Genomic DNA, 16,417 nt, shown 5'->3' on the forward strand with positions numbered 1-16,417 from the left:
AAACCACTATAGTAAGGCTTACTTAATGGGAAGCCCAGGTGGCCATGTGACCTCCCTCAAGAGTGTGACAGCTGAGAGCGGTACAAAACATATCATTTTCTATTTACTGCTGAAGTACGAATCTATTGTTGTCTGCTTTGCTCCGCGAATTTCCTGCGCACACAAGCCCTAAGTGCCCGCAGCCGTTTTGAGAGATCAAATGAGAGCTCTAGTTCACCAAATTGAAGGCAAGCATCTTCGAGTTGCTGGCACAGCGTGAATACTTGTGTGAAAGTGTACTCCGGCGTCACGATGAGGTTTGGCCGAGGCAGGGGGTGCATCTTTATTCTTTGTGACTGTCTCCGAGCGCTGCTTGTAGGGAGCTGGCTTCTCCCGCGGTTTGCGGGTCTTATTGGGCATTTGAGAGGAGAACAAAGACAATTTTTGACACCGCTATGCACTTTAGATAGTCTAAACTACATTAGTATAGGTGCTGACAGTGACTGATGCTGACCCGAACACGGCCTCATAATGCATAAATCAGCCCGGAGGCTTATGCGTTATGCGTTATGTGTTTTGCATGCATAATGCCCGCGTCCCACAATGGGACCCACCCAAAGGTGATGCATTATGAAAATTATGCATTATGAGGCTATGCATTATGAAAAAGTGTACTGTAGTCAGGTGGTTTTTTCCTGATGTTACCGCGTCCTATGGTGGTAGCATTCTAGTCTTCATCATATCTACGAGGATTTTCTTCGATCTTGACGTCGACGAAGTGGCGGTGGCAGCGCCAATACCTTGGAAACTTCGGGGCCGTTCAAATGCTCGTATTTTCCGGCACCGAATCGAACATGGATACAGGAGAATTGAATGAGGAATGTATTGGCGATGCGCTGGCGGTTATCGTTATCAGGGATTTGCCTGGTATACCACGGTCCGTAGTCATATCAATTCGCACTCTCGGGTCTTCCTCTCTTCGTCGGTCATACACAACGACCTTATGCCAACTCGATGTGCTCCTTTTCTTGTTCGTCTTCAGCGGGGCAATTTCGGCAAGGGTAATTCCGGCCCTCACGAACTGATGTACGTCATACCCGTTATACCAGTCACCCCAATATATCTGGTACTGACGAACACGATATGTTCACGATGGCATAGATGTGCGACGGCTGCTACGTCATGTAGGTTTATTGCATTCAACGAGGCGGTCCCTCCCCAAAACAACAAGCTGAACTTGGCTGACCAGTCCTTGATGCGAGCTAGTATTGACCTTCCCCCCAAGGGTGATATTTTGTTCCACGCCAACTTGATGAATTGCCAATAGCCCTCGCTTCGCAAGGTAGATTTCAGTAGGTAGCAATAAGCTGGCACCGACATTGTTGCGCATGGCGGCATCTCGCTCTATACTGAATTACCAATAGACCTGGCTTGAATTCACAAGGTAGATGTACGGCGGCAATCCGCTGGAATTGCAGATATCATCTGTTCGAAGTGGGATTTTATGTGGACAGGTTCATCCTATATCGCCGTGGTGGCTATATTCAGCACATAAAAGCAAGGAAGGCGTCTTCCTACTGTCCACTTCAGATTGATTTGACCCCATACCAATATCACATCCTCATAAACAATGCGTTTCTCCTTTATTCTCGCTGCTGCTGCTGCTTTGACAGCATCAGTATCTGCCAGTGACGCTGTCAGTCAGAGCACTCAGGGCAGTGAAAGTTGTCCTTGGCTCTGCATTAAGAAAAGCCAGTGTGCAGGCTGCCCTCATGGGGCCTCTTGTGTGAGTACGAGTAGCTTGTGTCTTGTGGATATAACTAACCGACGTCGTAGATCTTTTTTGCATGCTGGTGGTAGTGTGGCAGTGAGTCGTGTCTCTGTTTTCACATCGACGCAGTGTGGTTGATGGGCTATTGGAGGTGCGTCTGGTTGAAGTTGCGTCTTCAATGGCTACAATTGGTCAAGAGAGTGGGGCTATTATTAGACTCAAATTTGCTATACTTAGACGTTCAACTCAAACGTCACTGACATGAACTCATTCCCGAATGCAATTGTTGTCAAAGACTCATCAGTGAATTTATCCGCCCGCGTTTCTCCAACAAAGTGTCTTACCTCGCAGTTCCACGTGCACCTGCCCACTACCCCATCGATTCCACCTGGCCCCCACATGCTATTTTCTTTTCGTCCGGTGTCAAAAGGGTTGTGTCTATGTTTATGCCCTCGCCTGCCCATGGTTCACCGAAAAAGTGTCATGTTTCGGATTTCAACCCACCCACTGGTGTGCCATCGACGAATCACTCGTGATGAGGAATCTCGGTGTTGTCATGCAAGCAGAACGAAATTTTCAACGATGTTCACCAGCTACTCAAATTCGTACTTCGGAGTTGGTTTTTTGGGCTGCGGTGGGGATGGATCTTGCTCAATGGTCGACGTGACAATTGATTCAGAGGACATGGTGCGTTACGGTAAGTCGTGTGTATTTTTTCTGGCCCTGACGCCGTTCATGATTGAATATGAAGTGCACAGATGGCTACTACTTACCTTTCTGCTGCTGGTCCCTTACTGGTAGAAACCTGACCTCGAGGGTGATCCCTGAGCGCTCGAATAGTAGCCCACATTATCAGGTGATTGATCTTCGTGTTCTTGTGATTCCGCATGCGATTAACGTCTCTTTGCCTACCACAATGGAACAAAGGCTTTATTGCCTGTCTGCATTTCACTTCTTCTCGGGCTCATGTTTTCCATCCGTCATTGGAGCACGGAAAACTCGCTTGTCTGTGCTCATTTGGAGTTCAGCTTAACTGTCTCTCGGGCATGTTTTATCGATATGGTTTGCCAGTGTCTTGTTTCGGCAAGAGCCATGAAGAAATGAATTTAATACAATTGTCAACTCCCTTTTCAATGACGGGTGCGTTACTTATCTCGGCTTACTCTCGCTCATTGTCTTCTAGTTTTCTTGACCTACGACAGCTCGGGCGTATTTCGTCACCAATCTATGGGACGCTGGTTCAAGAACAGAACCTTCTTCCCCTTCGCCCTTGGCTAAACGTGTGTGGTTTCTGCTTTGATACTGAACCACTTGCTGGAACTTCGAGCGTGCCATCCAATTTGCCCTCATGGAGTTATGTGATCACGCTGGCAAGGCTCTTCTCTCCGTTCTCTTCACTGGCGAATATATTGGCGCGCTGATTCTGTTCTGTATTCAGTTCAAGTATCATATTCGAAGATACACATCAAGACCTGTCACCCGCCACCCCATTACCCATTCGCGTGGATCGAGCGTGCGCAGACATGATTTCCAAGCGTGTTGAGGGGTAAGTGCCCTTTCACGTCCAATCTGAGACTCAGCCCGGACTCAGCCTTATCCACTAACCTAGTCCATGCACGCAGAAAATTCTCCTTGGAAGAAGCACTGGGTTTGGCTGAAGCCAAGTAACTTGGAGCCTCACCCGACAGATGAGGACGTTGTGGGATATGTCGTCTTATTACATGGGGAAGGTGAGCTTGAGTACCGTAGGGTGATCTCTGATGTCTTGATGACAGGTGACCAGCGTCTTCACCATCTCAAATTGATGCATAGCCAGACTGGTTGCGAGTCTAGTGTCAGGTGAGCATATGCACTGTTTCGCTCGAAACTTTCATTTCATATACATATATGCTCATCCTGACAAGATGAAGACCCCTACGACACAATTTACGCTTCCACCCACAACAGCACCTTCGCTCTCACTGCTCAGCGGATCATCCATTGACCTCACAAGGAACGGCTCACGCACCTGGCTGCCTCCTGGCTTTCCCGAGGCTCCGACACGAGTCCACGATCTGGTTATGATTCACCCCACCTCTAGTCGCCGTTGTGTTCGGCGAAATCTATCAACGACAGGACGTAAATGCATACAGCCCCGTGGTTATGGGATCGTCGATGGTCACCTCCGAGTCGATCTGACGACGGATGCACTCACCCTTAAAACGGCGATTCTCGAAGGTGCATACCTCCATCTGAGCTCAATACTGGCACATCTAGCTAGCTTCCTCACCTTTGAATATCCATGGAACTGTGAAAATAAACGACGGAAATACCTCGTCGATATCTGGTTTGCGACGCGCTTAACTTATACGAATGGATTGTTTGTCAGAAACAATTTGACGCCCGGAGAGACGCCGACGGGTACAAGTAATCATAACAGCAAGGATCGTTCATTTTTGACGAAATGATGTCCTGATATCCGTACAATGTTACAAGTCTCTTATCGAAGATGATATAGTCCTGCGACTCAGCCAGTGTATTCGCAATCACCTTCGATGTTTCTACCTGGCTGTTCAGCATCAATCACACTGCCCACCATAGTGCGAATCGGACAGCATCAAACTAGTTTCGCTCGAGATGATGGGGTTACCAAAAGGTGACATGTTTGCCTGCTGAGCGATTCTTCAAAGGGAAGCAGCAAGATACTATGATAGTTTACCCGGTTAGTCGAAATATCGAGACCAACAGGATTAAACTCACTAGAATCGGATCCGGTGTGCGCAGCTTGCGCTAGTCCTCTATAAATTCAACATAGACATTGGCCATGCCAGAGGCGTTCGTACTTCCGGTGCCAACCGCCATAAAGAGACTTGTTTGCAGTTGGTTAGAAAACAAGCGGATCAGGCCCTCAAGAGCTGTGATCCAACTCAATTTAAATCCTTGAAGAGGAATAACCACATCAGTGGCAATGATACTAGTGAGTGTTGTGTTGAGTCATAATGGTTTGAGAAACTGCGGTCAAGTAAATGAAACATTCAGCGAGATATGGATATGATACGCACGCTGATGTACGCAGGCGCCTATTTGTTACCCTCATCGAGAGGCGCCTATGTGAAGGCAAGGGAAATCCATCTGGCGTGCTCTCATGGAAGCAATGAAAACGCTCGCATCTCCGCGCGTGCTGGAATGGCGAATATAGCTTTCACGAGTTTCTAGAATGATATTTTCATATAAAACAATGAAGCAATATACCGCCTTGATACCATCGTGGTGATTGCTTCAACAGTGACGCCTACAGGTGTCACAATATCTTTAGAACCTAGGAGATCAGATATTTTATCCGCCTTGAATGAGCATATATGTTTAGAACGAGGTGGCACACTCACTGTCATCTGTGAGGTACACCAGAATATCACTACAATAGCGAATGTGCAAAGAGAAGTGTATAGTTGACAGATGCAAAGCTGAAGCACCGCGCATCAAAGAGTGATAGCTTGCAGTCGAGCCGTTGAAAGTTGCCATATATGCTGACCGTAGGGACATGTCAGCTGTGACGCTAGGCGTGAACTTGGAACAGACACACCATACGCACGGTATCACTGGTACTCGCCCGTTACTCGATGATTCTCATCATTCTCAACACCAACTTCATCAAACATCGAACTTGGGCTCCACCCTGCACCAGCATCCCCTCCTGTACACGCATTCCTCGTGCAAAGCGAAGACGAGCTCGCAGCCTCTGAACTGTGAAAACGTCACACGAAGGACCATGGTCCCGCAAAGAAGCATACTGGTTGATACATGAATAGTCAGAATCTCTATCTTTAATCATAACGGTCGAGAGACGTCTCACGATCGCGATCCAACCAGCTCATCACCGACTCCAAAGTAGTGCCTTCGCGGTCATACAGACTTAGCACTGAAGTTGCGCCTGCTCTGTCCTGCTTGAATCGATTGACATTAACATTAACGCCAACAGAGCCTGCCCTCTCACGTTCGAACCTTGCACCAGACCCAGACCCCTCTCTCATTCCCCATCGAGCAGCCCAGCAGCAAAGGTTTCGGAAGTCCTTGGACCGAGCCATTTCATGGTTGGAGGTCCTGGTGTAAGTGTGCTACGGGTGAGTGGGGAGGACACAAGCCTGCTTTCTCCGGGAGAGGTTGACTCTTCTTGTTTTACCCCCAACGCCAAGCCCGGACATCTCCGTCCCATTGAGACGATTCCTGGTCTCTCAACATGAGGCAGACAAGGATGAAGACTCGCCGATACTTAAGCTTCTCTTCTGGCTGAAAAAAGGTGTGGGTGATGACGACAACAGAGGTGAGTTGGGTCATGGGGGCTAGATTTTGATAGCCTTGCGAAAGAAATGCTCCAAACCAGGCTCCTACATAGGCAGGGTTGAAGTCGAGGTGTCGATGCGGGTTTGGAAGTCAATGAGAATAGATAAGTAGGAAATGCCCCATAGCCTGTAGAGTTTGCTTCCGCTGCTAAGTCACTTGTTCACACGCTTCGAAGCCGACTCATTGGCAAGCACGTCTCTACTCACCACTACAATGTTGATGCGATTCAATCTTGGTATATCGCAGAGCTGAGGACAAGGCTACCTGCAATATGTTTGGAAATTGCACACCTACCCCATCTACGAATTCCTACTGTGTAACTCTGTGTTCCTCAGGAGACGTGAAGTCAGGCACGATATTGGGTTTACGGCCCAGCTGGTCCCTGGATGAGTAAGTAATGGCATCTTCTGACCTGATCATATATACGGGCGTCTTGCGCAGGATGACACCGACAAACTTATACGTTGGTCTTTTACTTCGTCACTCCTTCTCGCCATCGCCACCATGTCGTCGTCTGCACCAGCATCGACAAACTGAGCGGCGAAATCAGTTGCACAAACAACAGCAGCCCCTACTTCTACTCTACCTGGTACTACTTCTCCTATCTTCTCCTACTAGTCAGCCACCCTCTATTTCAACACCAAGTATTTTTCCCCCTCTCCTTCTCTTCTTCCGAATCAACATCCAGTACTTACTGACTGTTCATCGGTTTCTACCGTTCCACAATAACACCACCAACAACACCCACAACACCCACTACGACACCCACATCTTCTATGTCATCTTCCTCGTCCAGCAACGTACAAACGACTTCCTTTACTATGATTACAACACCAACTACAACCTTTATGACCTCCGTGTCAACAACGGTACCTACAACGATAACGTTGGTAGTCTTTTATTTGTTTTTATACCCTAGCTCACCAGATCTATCAGGTCAATAGATCCATACGGATCAACAATCACAATCACCACCGAGATCTCCACGACAACTTCTATCCCTGTCCCAACTCCCACTTGCATACATGACTCAACCAGCAGTGTTATTGTCCTAATCGGCGTCTTATTGCTCTATTGCTTCTACCCATGCAGTGACAGACGTCGAGACAAGTTAGAGAGAAACTTGGACCCCTCTGATGTTGTATCCCATCCCTCAGGGGGCGGAGCCCCACCCCAAGTCGACCTCGGCGACGAAATAGAGGTTACTCCCTACCCTGACCGTGACGGAAGCATGCCCCAGTACAGAGAAAGCCCCTTCTTCGCTGCTGGCGCGAGTGCCACTGCAGCAGGAGCAGGTATTCACCGCACAACGCCACCACTCAGCTCTCCTTCTCAGCACTCCGACGCCGCCACCTCTCCCGGCGAGGGGTACCCCTCTCAAGGCTTCGTACGCTCAGGCCTGGGCCAGTACCTCCAAGGCGGGCCGAACACGTACGCACTGCTGCAGCAAACAGACTTGGACAACCCACGACCGCTCACACGCCCCGCCCCAAGCGTCAGCAACACCTCAAGCGGTCGTGAGATGAACGACCAAGAAGCTGCTGCTGGGCGTCAGGGGCTCGCGCTCACTACGCAGCAAGAAGTTGATGGGGAAGGGTCAGGTGTTGAACACCACGATGCGGGTCAGGCGCAAAACGACGAAGGAGGTGAAGAGCCGCGAGATGTACCGCCTGCGTATGAGTCTATTAGGCCGTAGACTTGCGCATGCTCAAAAACGCACGAGCATGACCCGTGAATCTGAATCTGCGATGCCACCCCCTACCACGTTTCATGTGTACGCCACGATGGACACACTACTTTTGGACGTTCATACATATGTAAAGTACATCATCATGATCTTTAGACCATTCATTCACTTGTTTCATTATTTTGACGGGTGTTGTCGGTGTCGTTGGTATTCTGTTGAGGCGTGGCGGCTGAGTACTCGGTCAATTTTTCTGTAGTATTACCAGCATACGTATTCGTATTTCATGCACACATTGTCATATGATTTTTCTTTCACTCGTTTTACTCTACATCAATGCAAATTGCGTATATGATATTGACATTGTTGGTAATGTATTCCAAGTATTCCCTGGACGTCACTATATAGATTGGGTGTGACAGTTGTAATTCAATTGGACTTGGAAAGGTCAGGAATTGAACTGTGCTTGAGGGATTCACTTTGGGATGCGAATAATGGGGGTGTGCTCCCCAACACATACAGTATACAGTGGTAGTACGAGGTAAGAGACATGGCTTAAACGATACAGTGAAACTGTGAACCACTTAGCACTTTGAAGGAAGGAGATAATCAGACGAAGGACAGACTTGTTGGCGAAAGCAGGATCATTCTTGTCGACATGAATCACTGCTGCGAAGAACTTGTGACCGACAGTGGGGGAAAAGGCCTTGGGCTGGGGCTGGGAGGTGAAGGATGTACATCGGGAGATCGACTGCGTGGCGTTAGTGACATAGTGACCAAGAAGGGGAGATGACTTACATTTGGTATATCAGTGGCGCCGTCACTTATATTTGTGAAGTGCTGGAGGGAAATGTGTAAGTTATTGTGATGTCAGACAGAGCAAGGATATACAGCCTACATGAAGGAATGCGTGCACGAAATTGTGATGTTTGCGTCGGGATGTGTTGTTCAAGGACGATCTACCTGAAGTTGCTGGGCGGAGGTTCCACAGGGTTTATATGCTCCTTATTGACGATGAACATTGTGGGTCGGCCATGACACTGTAGGGCGATGAGAAACTCATGGACATACCCGTGCTGGGCATGTCGGTAGCCAAAGTTGAGCTGGATCGCGTCGGATCTCTGCCATGTCGAGCGATCCTAGAATGTACTGTTTGAAGAAGTCCGTCTCCATCTTTCTGACACGCGAGCTTGGCGCCAAATTTTTGGTGCAGGGTGTGTTTTCAGATACGTACACATTAAAGAGTTAACATTGGGAATGTTTAAAGTGTAGGGGTGACATACTTGGGCGACCGAATCACCACAAATTCAACGGTGTACTGCCCAGCCATCTTGCGAAACTTGTTCAGCTTCTCAAATTCCAGACTTGTTGCTGCTCACGGACGAGGTACTATCTAGGTCCTATATTACAAGAACAAGACCACCAGAGGGTCCGAACATGTGAGCAGGCGGGGGTGTTAGAGGTAGTACAACATGGTGTTGCTAGAGTGGTGTGATGGCAACTGTGCGGGAGGGTCGCTGAGTACGGGTTCTCGTCGTACTGGCAGATGCCGAGATCGATTTGGACAAGCGTGTCGCCCCCAGATATTGTGGATCGGAATCAATATTCATGGCAAACTCATCTGGACTTCACCTACGCCGTATGCAGAAAATGAAGCGTCTGAGGAGGGCGCTAAACTCGGCCCAAAGTCGGGACTTGCATCAAGTCACATGTGGATACCTGGTTGGCGATATGTTACCATACACCTGGATTTCCTGAATGTCTGAAGTTAAGACTCGGAAAAGACAGTCACTCAGTGTGCCGTTAGTAGTAGTTACGGTAAGGGGGTCACGTGCCACAGTTGAACTTCTCAACCCCCTATTTTTTCTCTTGCATTCGCTGATCAGCTTGTCTGCCTGCAATGGTCTGCATGGATCTATTGGAGGAGTGATTTGAAATGTGCTTCGCAAACCAATCGCAGACGTACTTTGATTTTACGTACACAATCACTCTTCCACATTTCTTTTCATTCTCCGTTTTAACGTGTTCGTTTCCCTTCGAAGTCAAAGTGTTTACGAGGGTGTTTACGAGTATACTATACAACTCCTAATACTCCGCGTAGTTTCTTTCTCTGTTCTAGGTATGCACATATGCAACTGTCATACCTTCAATCGAAGACTGATCAAGTTTTCACCTTTCTAGTCCGAGCCTCTTATCATTTGAGACGCAGTCTATAGCTAGAGCGCACCTTTACCACGCACCACTAGGACGCTCGAGGTAAGGCACCGAATATTTTACATATATTCGGGGATTGAACATATTCGGACCATTGACAGATTGAATCGACGTTGTACTAATCTCCGAGGTGAGTAGGATTATATCGTACTCGAGATTCCAATGTCTCACAGATAATCTGTAGTCGGACAGGGACCTTTTCAACATTTTTTCGTCGTGTAGACATTGCATCGGAGGGGCTTGACATCCACGCAGGTGAGTAGTATGTTACATTATTTTGTTGCCCAAATTCATCGTGATTTGCGGCTGGTAGTGACCTGTCATGGATGAGCTTACAAGCTCGTGTCTAAACTATTTCGACGAATATGTGATGAATGAAATCCCAATCCGCCTTATCCGCCTGTCAGACATGAAGTTTGTCGGCCGTATTGATGTGAAGAAGCTTTTCCGGAGCTCTGTGTATTCAAGTCTGGAATATAGTCCCTCCAACCATATCCGGTACGCTATGCTGTCTCACCGATGGCTGGATGAGGGAGAACCCACATATGAAGAGATGAAGACAGGTACAGCGGCGGGCCCAGGGTACGAGAAGCTGCAGGCATTCTGTCAAGAGGCAGAGGAGTACGGCGTGGAATTTGCGTGGTCAGATACCTGTTGCATTGACAATAGCAGCAGTACCGAGCTCGACGAGTCAATTCGGTCCATGTTTCGGTGGTACAAAACTCGGCTATTTGTATCGTCCACCTGGCGCAAAGCGAGACCATCGATAATATAACTCAGGACGAATGGACTGAAAGGGGATGGACACTGCAAGAACTCCTTGCGCCTCGTAATATCAAGTTCTTCAACGCGCGTTGGATGCCCATGACGGATGATGCAAATGACAAGGAACCCGACGAGTCACCCTACTTACTAAGGGCTCTGGAGGAAGCCACTGGCATCCCTCATGATGTCCTCACGTCGGACCTTATACCAAGTCTTGTGAGGGTAGATGAACGGATGGCGTGGGCAGCCGGACGCCAAACAACAAGGGTTGAAGACGCGGCCTATTCCCTAATGGGCATTTTTAACGTGAGCCTGCGGATTGCATATGGTGAAGGAAGAATGCGCGCATTCTGCAGGCTCATTGAAGCCATCACGCGCGTTGGTGACCCCTCTGTCCTCAACTGGACCCCCTCCGTCTCCGACAATCTAGACCACATGTCCATGGAGCACTACAGTGGCTCTCGTGCTATTCCTGCATGTCCAGCGAATTTCAAGGACTGTCGAAGTCGACAGTTCGATTTCGATCGGCCTCTGGAAATGACCATGACCAGCCTCGGCTTGCGAATGCCTGTAGTAATCCTCCCTCTCATCCTCCATTCGATTTCAAAAGTGACTTTCCAAACCCAACTCACGCTTAGGTGTCCGTTCTGTCCAACCATTGAATTTACAATTATCGATTCCTCTAACCCCAGAGGGTGTCAATATGCATTCGGGATAGTCAACTATTCAATTATTGGCGGTGGGATACGCGAGGTCCTAGGGATCCGAGGCAGGTCCGCTGGTGTGGTCCTATTCCGACGGCCCGAATCCTTACCCAGATATCAACCTCCCAACGATATCATTGGGCTAAACTTCGCCTCCCCCCCCCAAACCAACACTCTCTGATTGGAAATTAGTAAACCATTATCACGACGGTGGGCGATTGACCGTGGTCGACTTCCCGAACAGACCGAGTGACTCCCATTTCTACATTGGTCGTGAATACCTACAAACTGTCTACCTATAGCTTTGGCTTCGCTTACTCACAAACTATACTTACATCTACTGGTGCCAGTTTCTTCTTGAGACACCCCTTCCCACATGTTAGTATGATCCCTGATACGGGTTCTCCTATTGACTCTGCCCCACGTCATGCTACCCCAATAGAATCCACCTTGACCGGCTCCCCACAAGCCCTGCAGTCTGCGCTCACATCCACATTCGACTGCTTCTTCAACAGTGGATGGAGACGTACCCACAAACGATACCATCCTTTGGGGCTGTCTGTCGCGATGAACTCGCTCTCGCTGCCGCCTAGCTTGACCGCTCGTATTTTGCGATAGCGACGACGTGATCAAATGTGTCACGGGGTTTTGACTAACCAGATCATGCTAATGATCGTGATTGCCTTTCACATGGTGCCTATCCGCATCACAATCAACAAAAAGGACAGGTTCGTGTCGATGTAATGCATTATTTACTGTAATTGTAACGCACCAGTGATGCATTTTCCTTGCAGTTGTAGCGCTCTTTCCTCCCCTACAGTAGTGAGTACTGCTAATGCATCACTCTCCCCTACAATACTGGGTCCTGGTGCATCCCTGATGCATCAGCCTGACTCGAGCAGATGCATCCCTTTCACTGATGCATCCGCTCGAGTCTGGCTGATGCATCCCGTCTGATGCATCGTCCCTCCCGCCCTTCGTGCGTTGCTGCCCTGATGCATCCCGTCTGATGCATCATCCCTCCCGCCCTTTGTGCGTTGCTGATTCATCCCCTCCCGCCCCTCGTGCATCCCGCCCTCCCGTCTGATGCATTGTGATGCATAATTCTTCCCCTCCCGCCCTTTGTGCGTTGCTTATTCATTTCCTCCCGCCCTCGTGCATCCCGCCCTCCAATATAATCTGGCGCATTGCTGATTCGTCCCCTCCCGGCGCCCTGATGCCATGGCACGTTATGATCATAGTGCATGTATTAATCAATCTACGTCTATCGAGGCCATTAATCAATCTACGTCTACCAAGGCCAGTGTCTCCGCCCAGCGTGCCTCAAACGATGACGCTAGATGTCGGCGCAAGTCAGCCTGCCGTTTCGCATACGCCACACAGCCATCCTCGTGTTCTGCATTGGTTAGTGTAGCGTCGTCTTGCCTTCCATCCCAGCGTGCTGCTTCCCACCTTAGAAAAGCTAATATACGCCGCATTTCTTCCTGCAGGAGTTGTACTTCTTCCCCCCAGCGCATTGCGCGTGCCCTTGCCTTACACCACTCTATCCTCATATCTGTTGCACCATGAGTAAGAGAATCATTTTGTAGTATCGCGCTTACCTTCTAGAGCACCGTTATCGTCCTTCTCACTTCCCGCAGCGCCACGCATATTCCATATCCACGACAATTTTCGTCTGCCCTCCGATTCACCCCAGAGCAGGTCAGACATAGAACGAATATCCTGACGATTTAAAGGACGCAGTGATGACTGCCAGCCAGACTCGTTCAGGAGTCCGCCCAGGATCACCAGGGCCTTGTGTGCGCCTTCGTATTTGCTGGCGGCAGCATCGATTCTCGCGTCGATCGTCTTAAGCGTGCTACGTGCTCGAGTATTGGCTCCTTGCCCTCGAAGGTTGCGGTCCTTGTACCTGAGTACGGCAGTCTGTGCACGAAGGTTGGAGCGTAAGGAGCGGAGGGCATCATGGCCTTGTGCGTATCTCAATCTCCATTCTGTCCTCTGGAGTCGTTCGTCACAAGGCGCCAGCCTGCCGATCTGTGATGGCAACCGCAGATTGAATGTTTCTGCAGCAGGGACGGACGTGGCGTTGGCAGAGGTTGATTTGTCCAAGAGACGCATATAGTACAACCGCAGCTCGGCTACGGCCCGCTCCGGCTTGGCGTTCATCGGTTTGCAAGTATTTTGGCTATCCTAGTGAGCCAAGCTACTTATATATAGTTTGGTCTGGTTCATTAGCCGTTTGGAGTCCCACGAACCAACTGTGAGCCAAAAATAATCAACAGCGGCTCGAGCTGGCTTGAGGCCAGCTCAAGCTGATTTATAAATACGAAATCACGTCTTTGTCGAAGTCTCATACCCAGTTAGTTCGACTGTTGCTCCTCGAGGCCTCAAGGCTCAAGTTATCTCATAGTATACCCACCATGAACCATAAGGTCCCGATACGAGTTGACGGTAGATTCAGACTCGGAGATGTTTTGGGATCTGGTTCATACGGTGTGTTGTTCACAAGCTGACTATAATTATAAAAATTAACATACTATGGACCCTACTTAGCTGTTGTGTACCACGCTCGGAATATCATCAAAGATGATGCAGTTGCCGTAAAACTCGAATCCATCACAGCCCAGCCATCTTCTGTACAACGCGAATACGCCATTCTGAAACGACTTGAAGGTGGAGTTGGGATACCCCGCGCTCTCTGGTTCGGTCGAGAATCAACATATCATGCTTTGGTTCTCGGCCTCCTTGGGCCATCACTGCATGATCTTTTCCTCGCACATGATCGAAAATTTAGCCTTCATACTGTTGTCAATCTAGGAATCCAACTGGTCAGTCGGTTCGTGCTGGGTTGTTGCAGATAGGCTAACCCGTTTTCCAGCTCTCACGTCTTGAGTACATCCACTCAAACAATTATGTTCACTGCGATATCAAACCGCAGAATGTCTTGATGGGCCTTGGACATTTGAAGCACACTGCATTTATAATCGATTTCGGTATCACGAAGGAATACTGGGACACCGCAACCAGAGTCCATATTCCCTTTCGTCAGAATCAACGTCTCACCGGCACTCCTGCCTTCGCTTCAATCAACAACCACTTAGGAGTTGACCTGGGTCGTCGTGACGACCTTGAATCGCTTACATACATGTTGATCTATCTGTTACGCGGCTCCCTTCCATGGTTAATCAGTGACCACGAGAAACTCTCCAGCTCTTCCATACTCGAGCGCAAGGTCAACACCACCATTGAAGTCTTATGCAGTGGAATTCCCGTCGAATTTGCAAGTGTTCTCATCTACACGCGCTCTCTTGCGTTCTCGGAAGACCCCGACTATGAGCATCTTCGTTCATTGCTTTGTGGTCTTCAAGACACCTTGGCTGCGCCATCTACATGCTCGCTGGATTTCAGCATGCCTGATAATCACACCACACATCACCCTCCAATCTCCAATGAACGCTGGATGGTCGAGGCGGCCCCATGTCTGCCGGATGCAACACCACTTTGCAGATCTACTCGTGTGTGAGTATTCTGTCTCATTTTCTCATTCACAATCTGAAGCTAATGTAATTTCGAAGTTTACACCAACGTAATGCCTCTCCCATGCACCCAACTGCACTGCGGAAAAAACCATTAGTTGCTAGATCACGCTGTTGAATATGTCTTTCTATTTCTACATAACTGTACAGTGTACAAGTCTACAATGTGTTTCTCATAGGTTTCAAATCTTGATTCTTGAATCCTACTGCGGCTAGGCCTGATTCCTGACCCCCGAGGGCCGACTCCACGCTGAGTCACGCAGCTTCTTATCTTTTTCTCACCCTACCATCTCCTTGCCCATCGTCCTTGCAACTTGCAAGTGCTGTTTTTCTGCAAATCGGTCGGCCTGCTACAGAAACAAACTTGTCCTGGATACCTGTACCTTACTCCTGAAGCCTGAGTCCCAACATCCACCAGCCTCGCCTTATTGAATCATATCACCATCATGACCAACCTTCTGGATGACGCAGGGGGGATTTTCCACTAACACCCCAATGCCTTTCCACATCGCAATTAAATGCACAATCAATCAGCCATCGACTCCTGGAATGAAGGTAAGCATTAACTTGCTCGACCTTGACCCAGTGGTTGATATTTGAAACACGTGTTCAGTGATCGTCAAACCACGCACCCTGGGTCCCTGACAACCATCGCAAACCATTTGCAAACATGAGATGTCCCTTTCGCTGGATGCCCTTTCTATATCTATATTGCAATCTGGCTTCTGGACAGCCGATTGACTCTGAGGATGTAGGTAAGCCTTACTGTGCTCGATATAACCAACTGATTGCAAGATCTAGGGTACATCTGAATGCACATCTTATGGTATCAGTATCCCTCTCATTGGGCAAGGTAGTGGGCATTGGGGAAACCCCACACATATATTGTGCTGCCCAGGACCACTCGAATGAACAAGATCTTCCAGTACGTACGCTGGCCATACGTTCAGTTGTCCCCTGGTGTCATCACAATTAATAATGTTGTCCAGACCTTCCCTTGTGCGTACACGTTGGACTTGTCATTGGTTGACTCGGCACTGGCATTTCCCCGCTGTTTCCCTTGACGAAGATACATAAAGACTGTGTCTTTGAATCTTTACTCTCACTCAAACATGCCTCCTCGTCGACGAGGGCAGAAGTCTCGAGTTACCAATGTGCCTACTCATACTGCCGCTGCTCCCATTGACGCTACCCCCATCGTTACCCCCATCGCTGCCACTATCGTGCCCATCGCTGCCAATGTTGCGCCCCCCATCGCTGCCAATGTTACGCCCCCCATCGCTGCCAATGTTGCGCCCATCGCTGCCGCTGTTGCGTTGAACGTAACTATGCTTCAACACCCCCAAAGGCAACGTCAACTGCCTTCGAGGTTCCGCAATAATAGCCCAGTTCGTGCTGGCACTGGTCGCACGCCAGATGATGGAGAATACATTGACATCCCCAA

At 49.0% G+C, this 16,417-nt stretch overlaps 6 protein-coding genes across 6 annotated transcripts; 3 read left to right on the top strand and 3 right to left on the bottom strand.

The window, feature by feature from the left end:
• Nucleotides 1-755: 755 nt before the first annotated feature.
• DEU56DRAFT_839159 (uncharacterized protein) lies at nucleotides 756-1,461 on the bottom strand. Its single transcript, XM_041354906.1, is given in 4 exon segments — nucleotides 756-1,060; nucleotides 1,093-1,230; nucleotides 1,358-1,425; nucleotides 1,437-1,461. The coding sequence occupies 3 exon segments, from the start codon at nucleotides 1,367-1,369 to the stop codon at nucleotides 800-802; spliced, it is 411 nt and encodes a 136-aa protein (XP_041202010.1). The 5' UTR covers nucleotides 1,370-1,425; nucleotides 1,437-1,461; the 3' UTR covers nucleotides 756-799.
• Nucleotides 1,462-4,872: 3,411 nt separating this feature from the next.
• Nucleotides 4,873-6,064, bottom strand: DEU56DRAFT_761338 (uncharacterized protein; the record flags this gene model as incomplete). Its single annotated transcript, XM_041350522.1, has 7 exons — nucleotides 4,873-4,941; nucleotides 4,993-5,048; nucleotides 5,116-5,144; nucleotides 5,330-5,473; nucleotides 5,498-5,519; nucleotides 5,583-5,830; nucleotides 5,910-6,064. The coding sequence occupies 7 exons, from the start codon at nucleotides 6,062-6,064 to the stop codon at nucleotides 4,873-4,875; spliced, it is 723 nt and encodes a 240-aa protein (XP_041202011.1).
• A 296-nt stretch (nucleotides 6,065-6,360) lies between these two features.
• On the top strand, nucleotides 6,361-8,132 carry DEU56DRAFT_159840 (uncharacterized protein). Its single transcript, XM_041344824.1, has 2 exons — nucleotides 6,361-6,956; nucleotides 7,007-8,132. The coding sequence occupies exons 1-2, from the start codon at nucleotides 6,847-6,849 to the stop codon at nucleotides 7,764-7,766; spliced, it is 870 nt and encodes a 289-aa protein (XP_041202012.1). The 5' UTR covers nucleotides 6,361-6,846; the 3' UTR covers nucleotides 7,767-8,132.
• Nucleotides 8,133-10,290: 2,158 nt separating this feature from the next.
• DEU56DRAFT_984829 (uncharacterized protein) lies at nucleotides 10,291-11,886 on the top strand (the record flags this gene model as incomplete). Its single annotated transcript, XM_041360008.1, has 3 exons — nucleotides 10,291-10,701; nucleotides 10,749-11,815; nucleotides 11,880-11,886. The coding sequence occupies 2 exons, from the start codon at nucleotides 10,291-10,293 to the stop codon at nucleotides 11,616-11,618; spliced, it is 1,281 nt and encodes a 426-aa protein (XP_041202013.1). The 3' UTR covers nucleotides 11,619-11,815; nucleotides 11,880-11,886.
• An 831-nt stretch (nucleotides 11,887-12,717) lies between these two features.
• On the bottom strand, nucleotides 12,718-13,795 carry DEU56DRAFT_895637 (uncharacterized protein; the record flags this gene model as incomplete). The annotated part of the gene is made up of 2 exons (XM_041356393.1): nucleotides 13,051-13,795; nucleotides 12,718-12,992 (listed from the first exon to the last, which is right to left on the bottom strand). The coding sequence occupies exons 1-2, from the start codon at nucleotides 13,601-13,603 to the stop codon at nucleotides 12,718-12,720; spliced, it is 828 nt and encodes a 275-aa protein (XP_041202014.1). The 5' UTR covers nucleotides 13,604-13,795.
• A 59-nt stretch (nucleotides 13,796-13,854) lies between these two features.
• DEU56DRAFT_895639 (casein kinase 1, alpha 1) lies at nucleotides 13,855-14,960 on the top strand (the record flags this gene model as incomplete). The annotated part of the gene is made up of 3 exons (XM_041356394.1): nucleotides 13,855-13,930; nucleotides 13,991-14,265; nucleotides 14,316-14,960. The coding sequence occupies 3 exons, from the start codon at nucleotides 13,858-13,860 to the stop codon at nucleotides 14,958-14,960; spliced, it is 993 nt and encodes a 330-aa protein (XP_041202015.1).
• Between the last annotated feature and the right edge of the window lie 1,457 nt (nucleotides 14,961-16,417).

This window comes from Suillus clintonianus, assembly GCF_016758775.1.
Source record: "Suillus clintonianus strain FC179 chromosome Unknown DEU56scaffold_151, whole genome shotgun sequence".
In the NCBI taxonomy this organism is placed as follows: domain Eukaryota; kingdom Fungi; phylum Basidiomycota; class Agaricomycetes; order Boletales; family Suillaceae; genus Suillus; species Suillus clintonianus.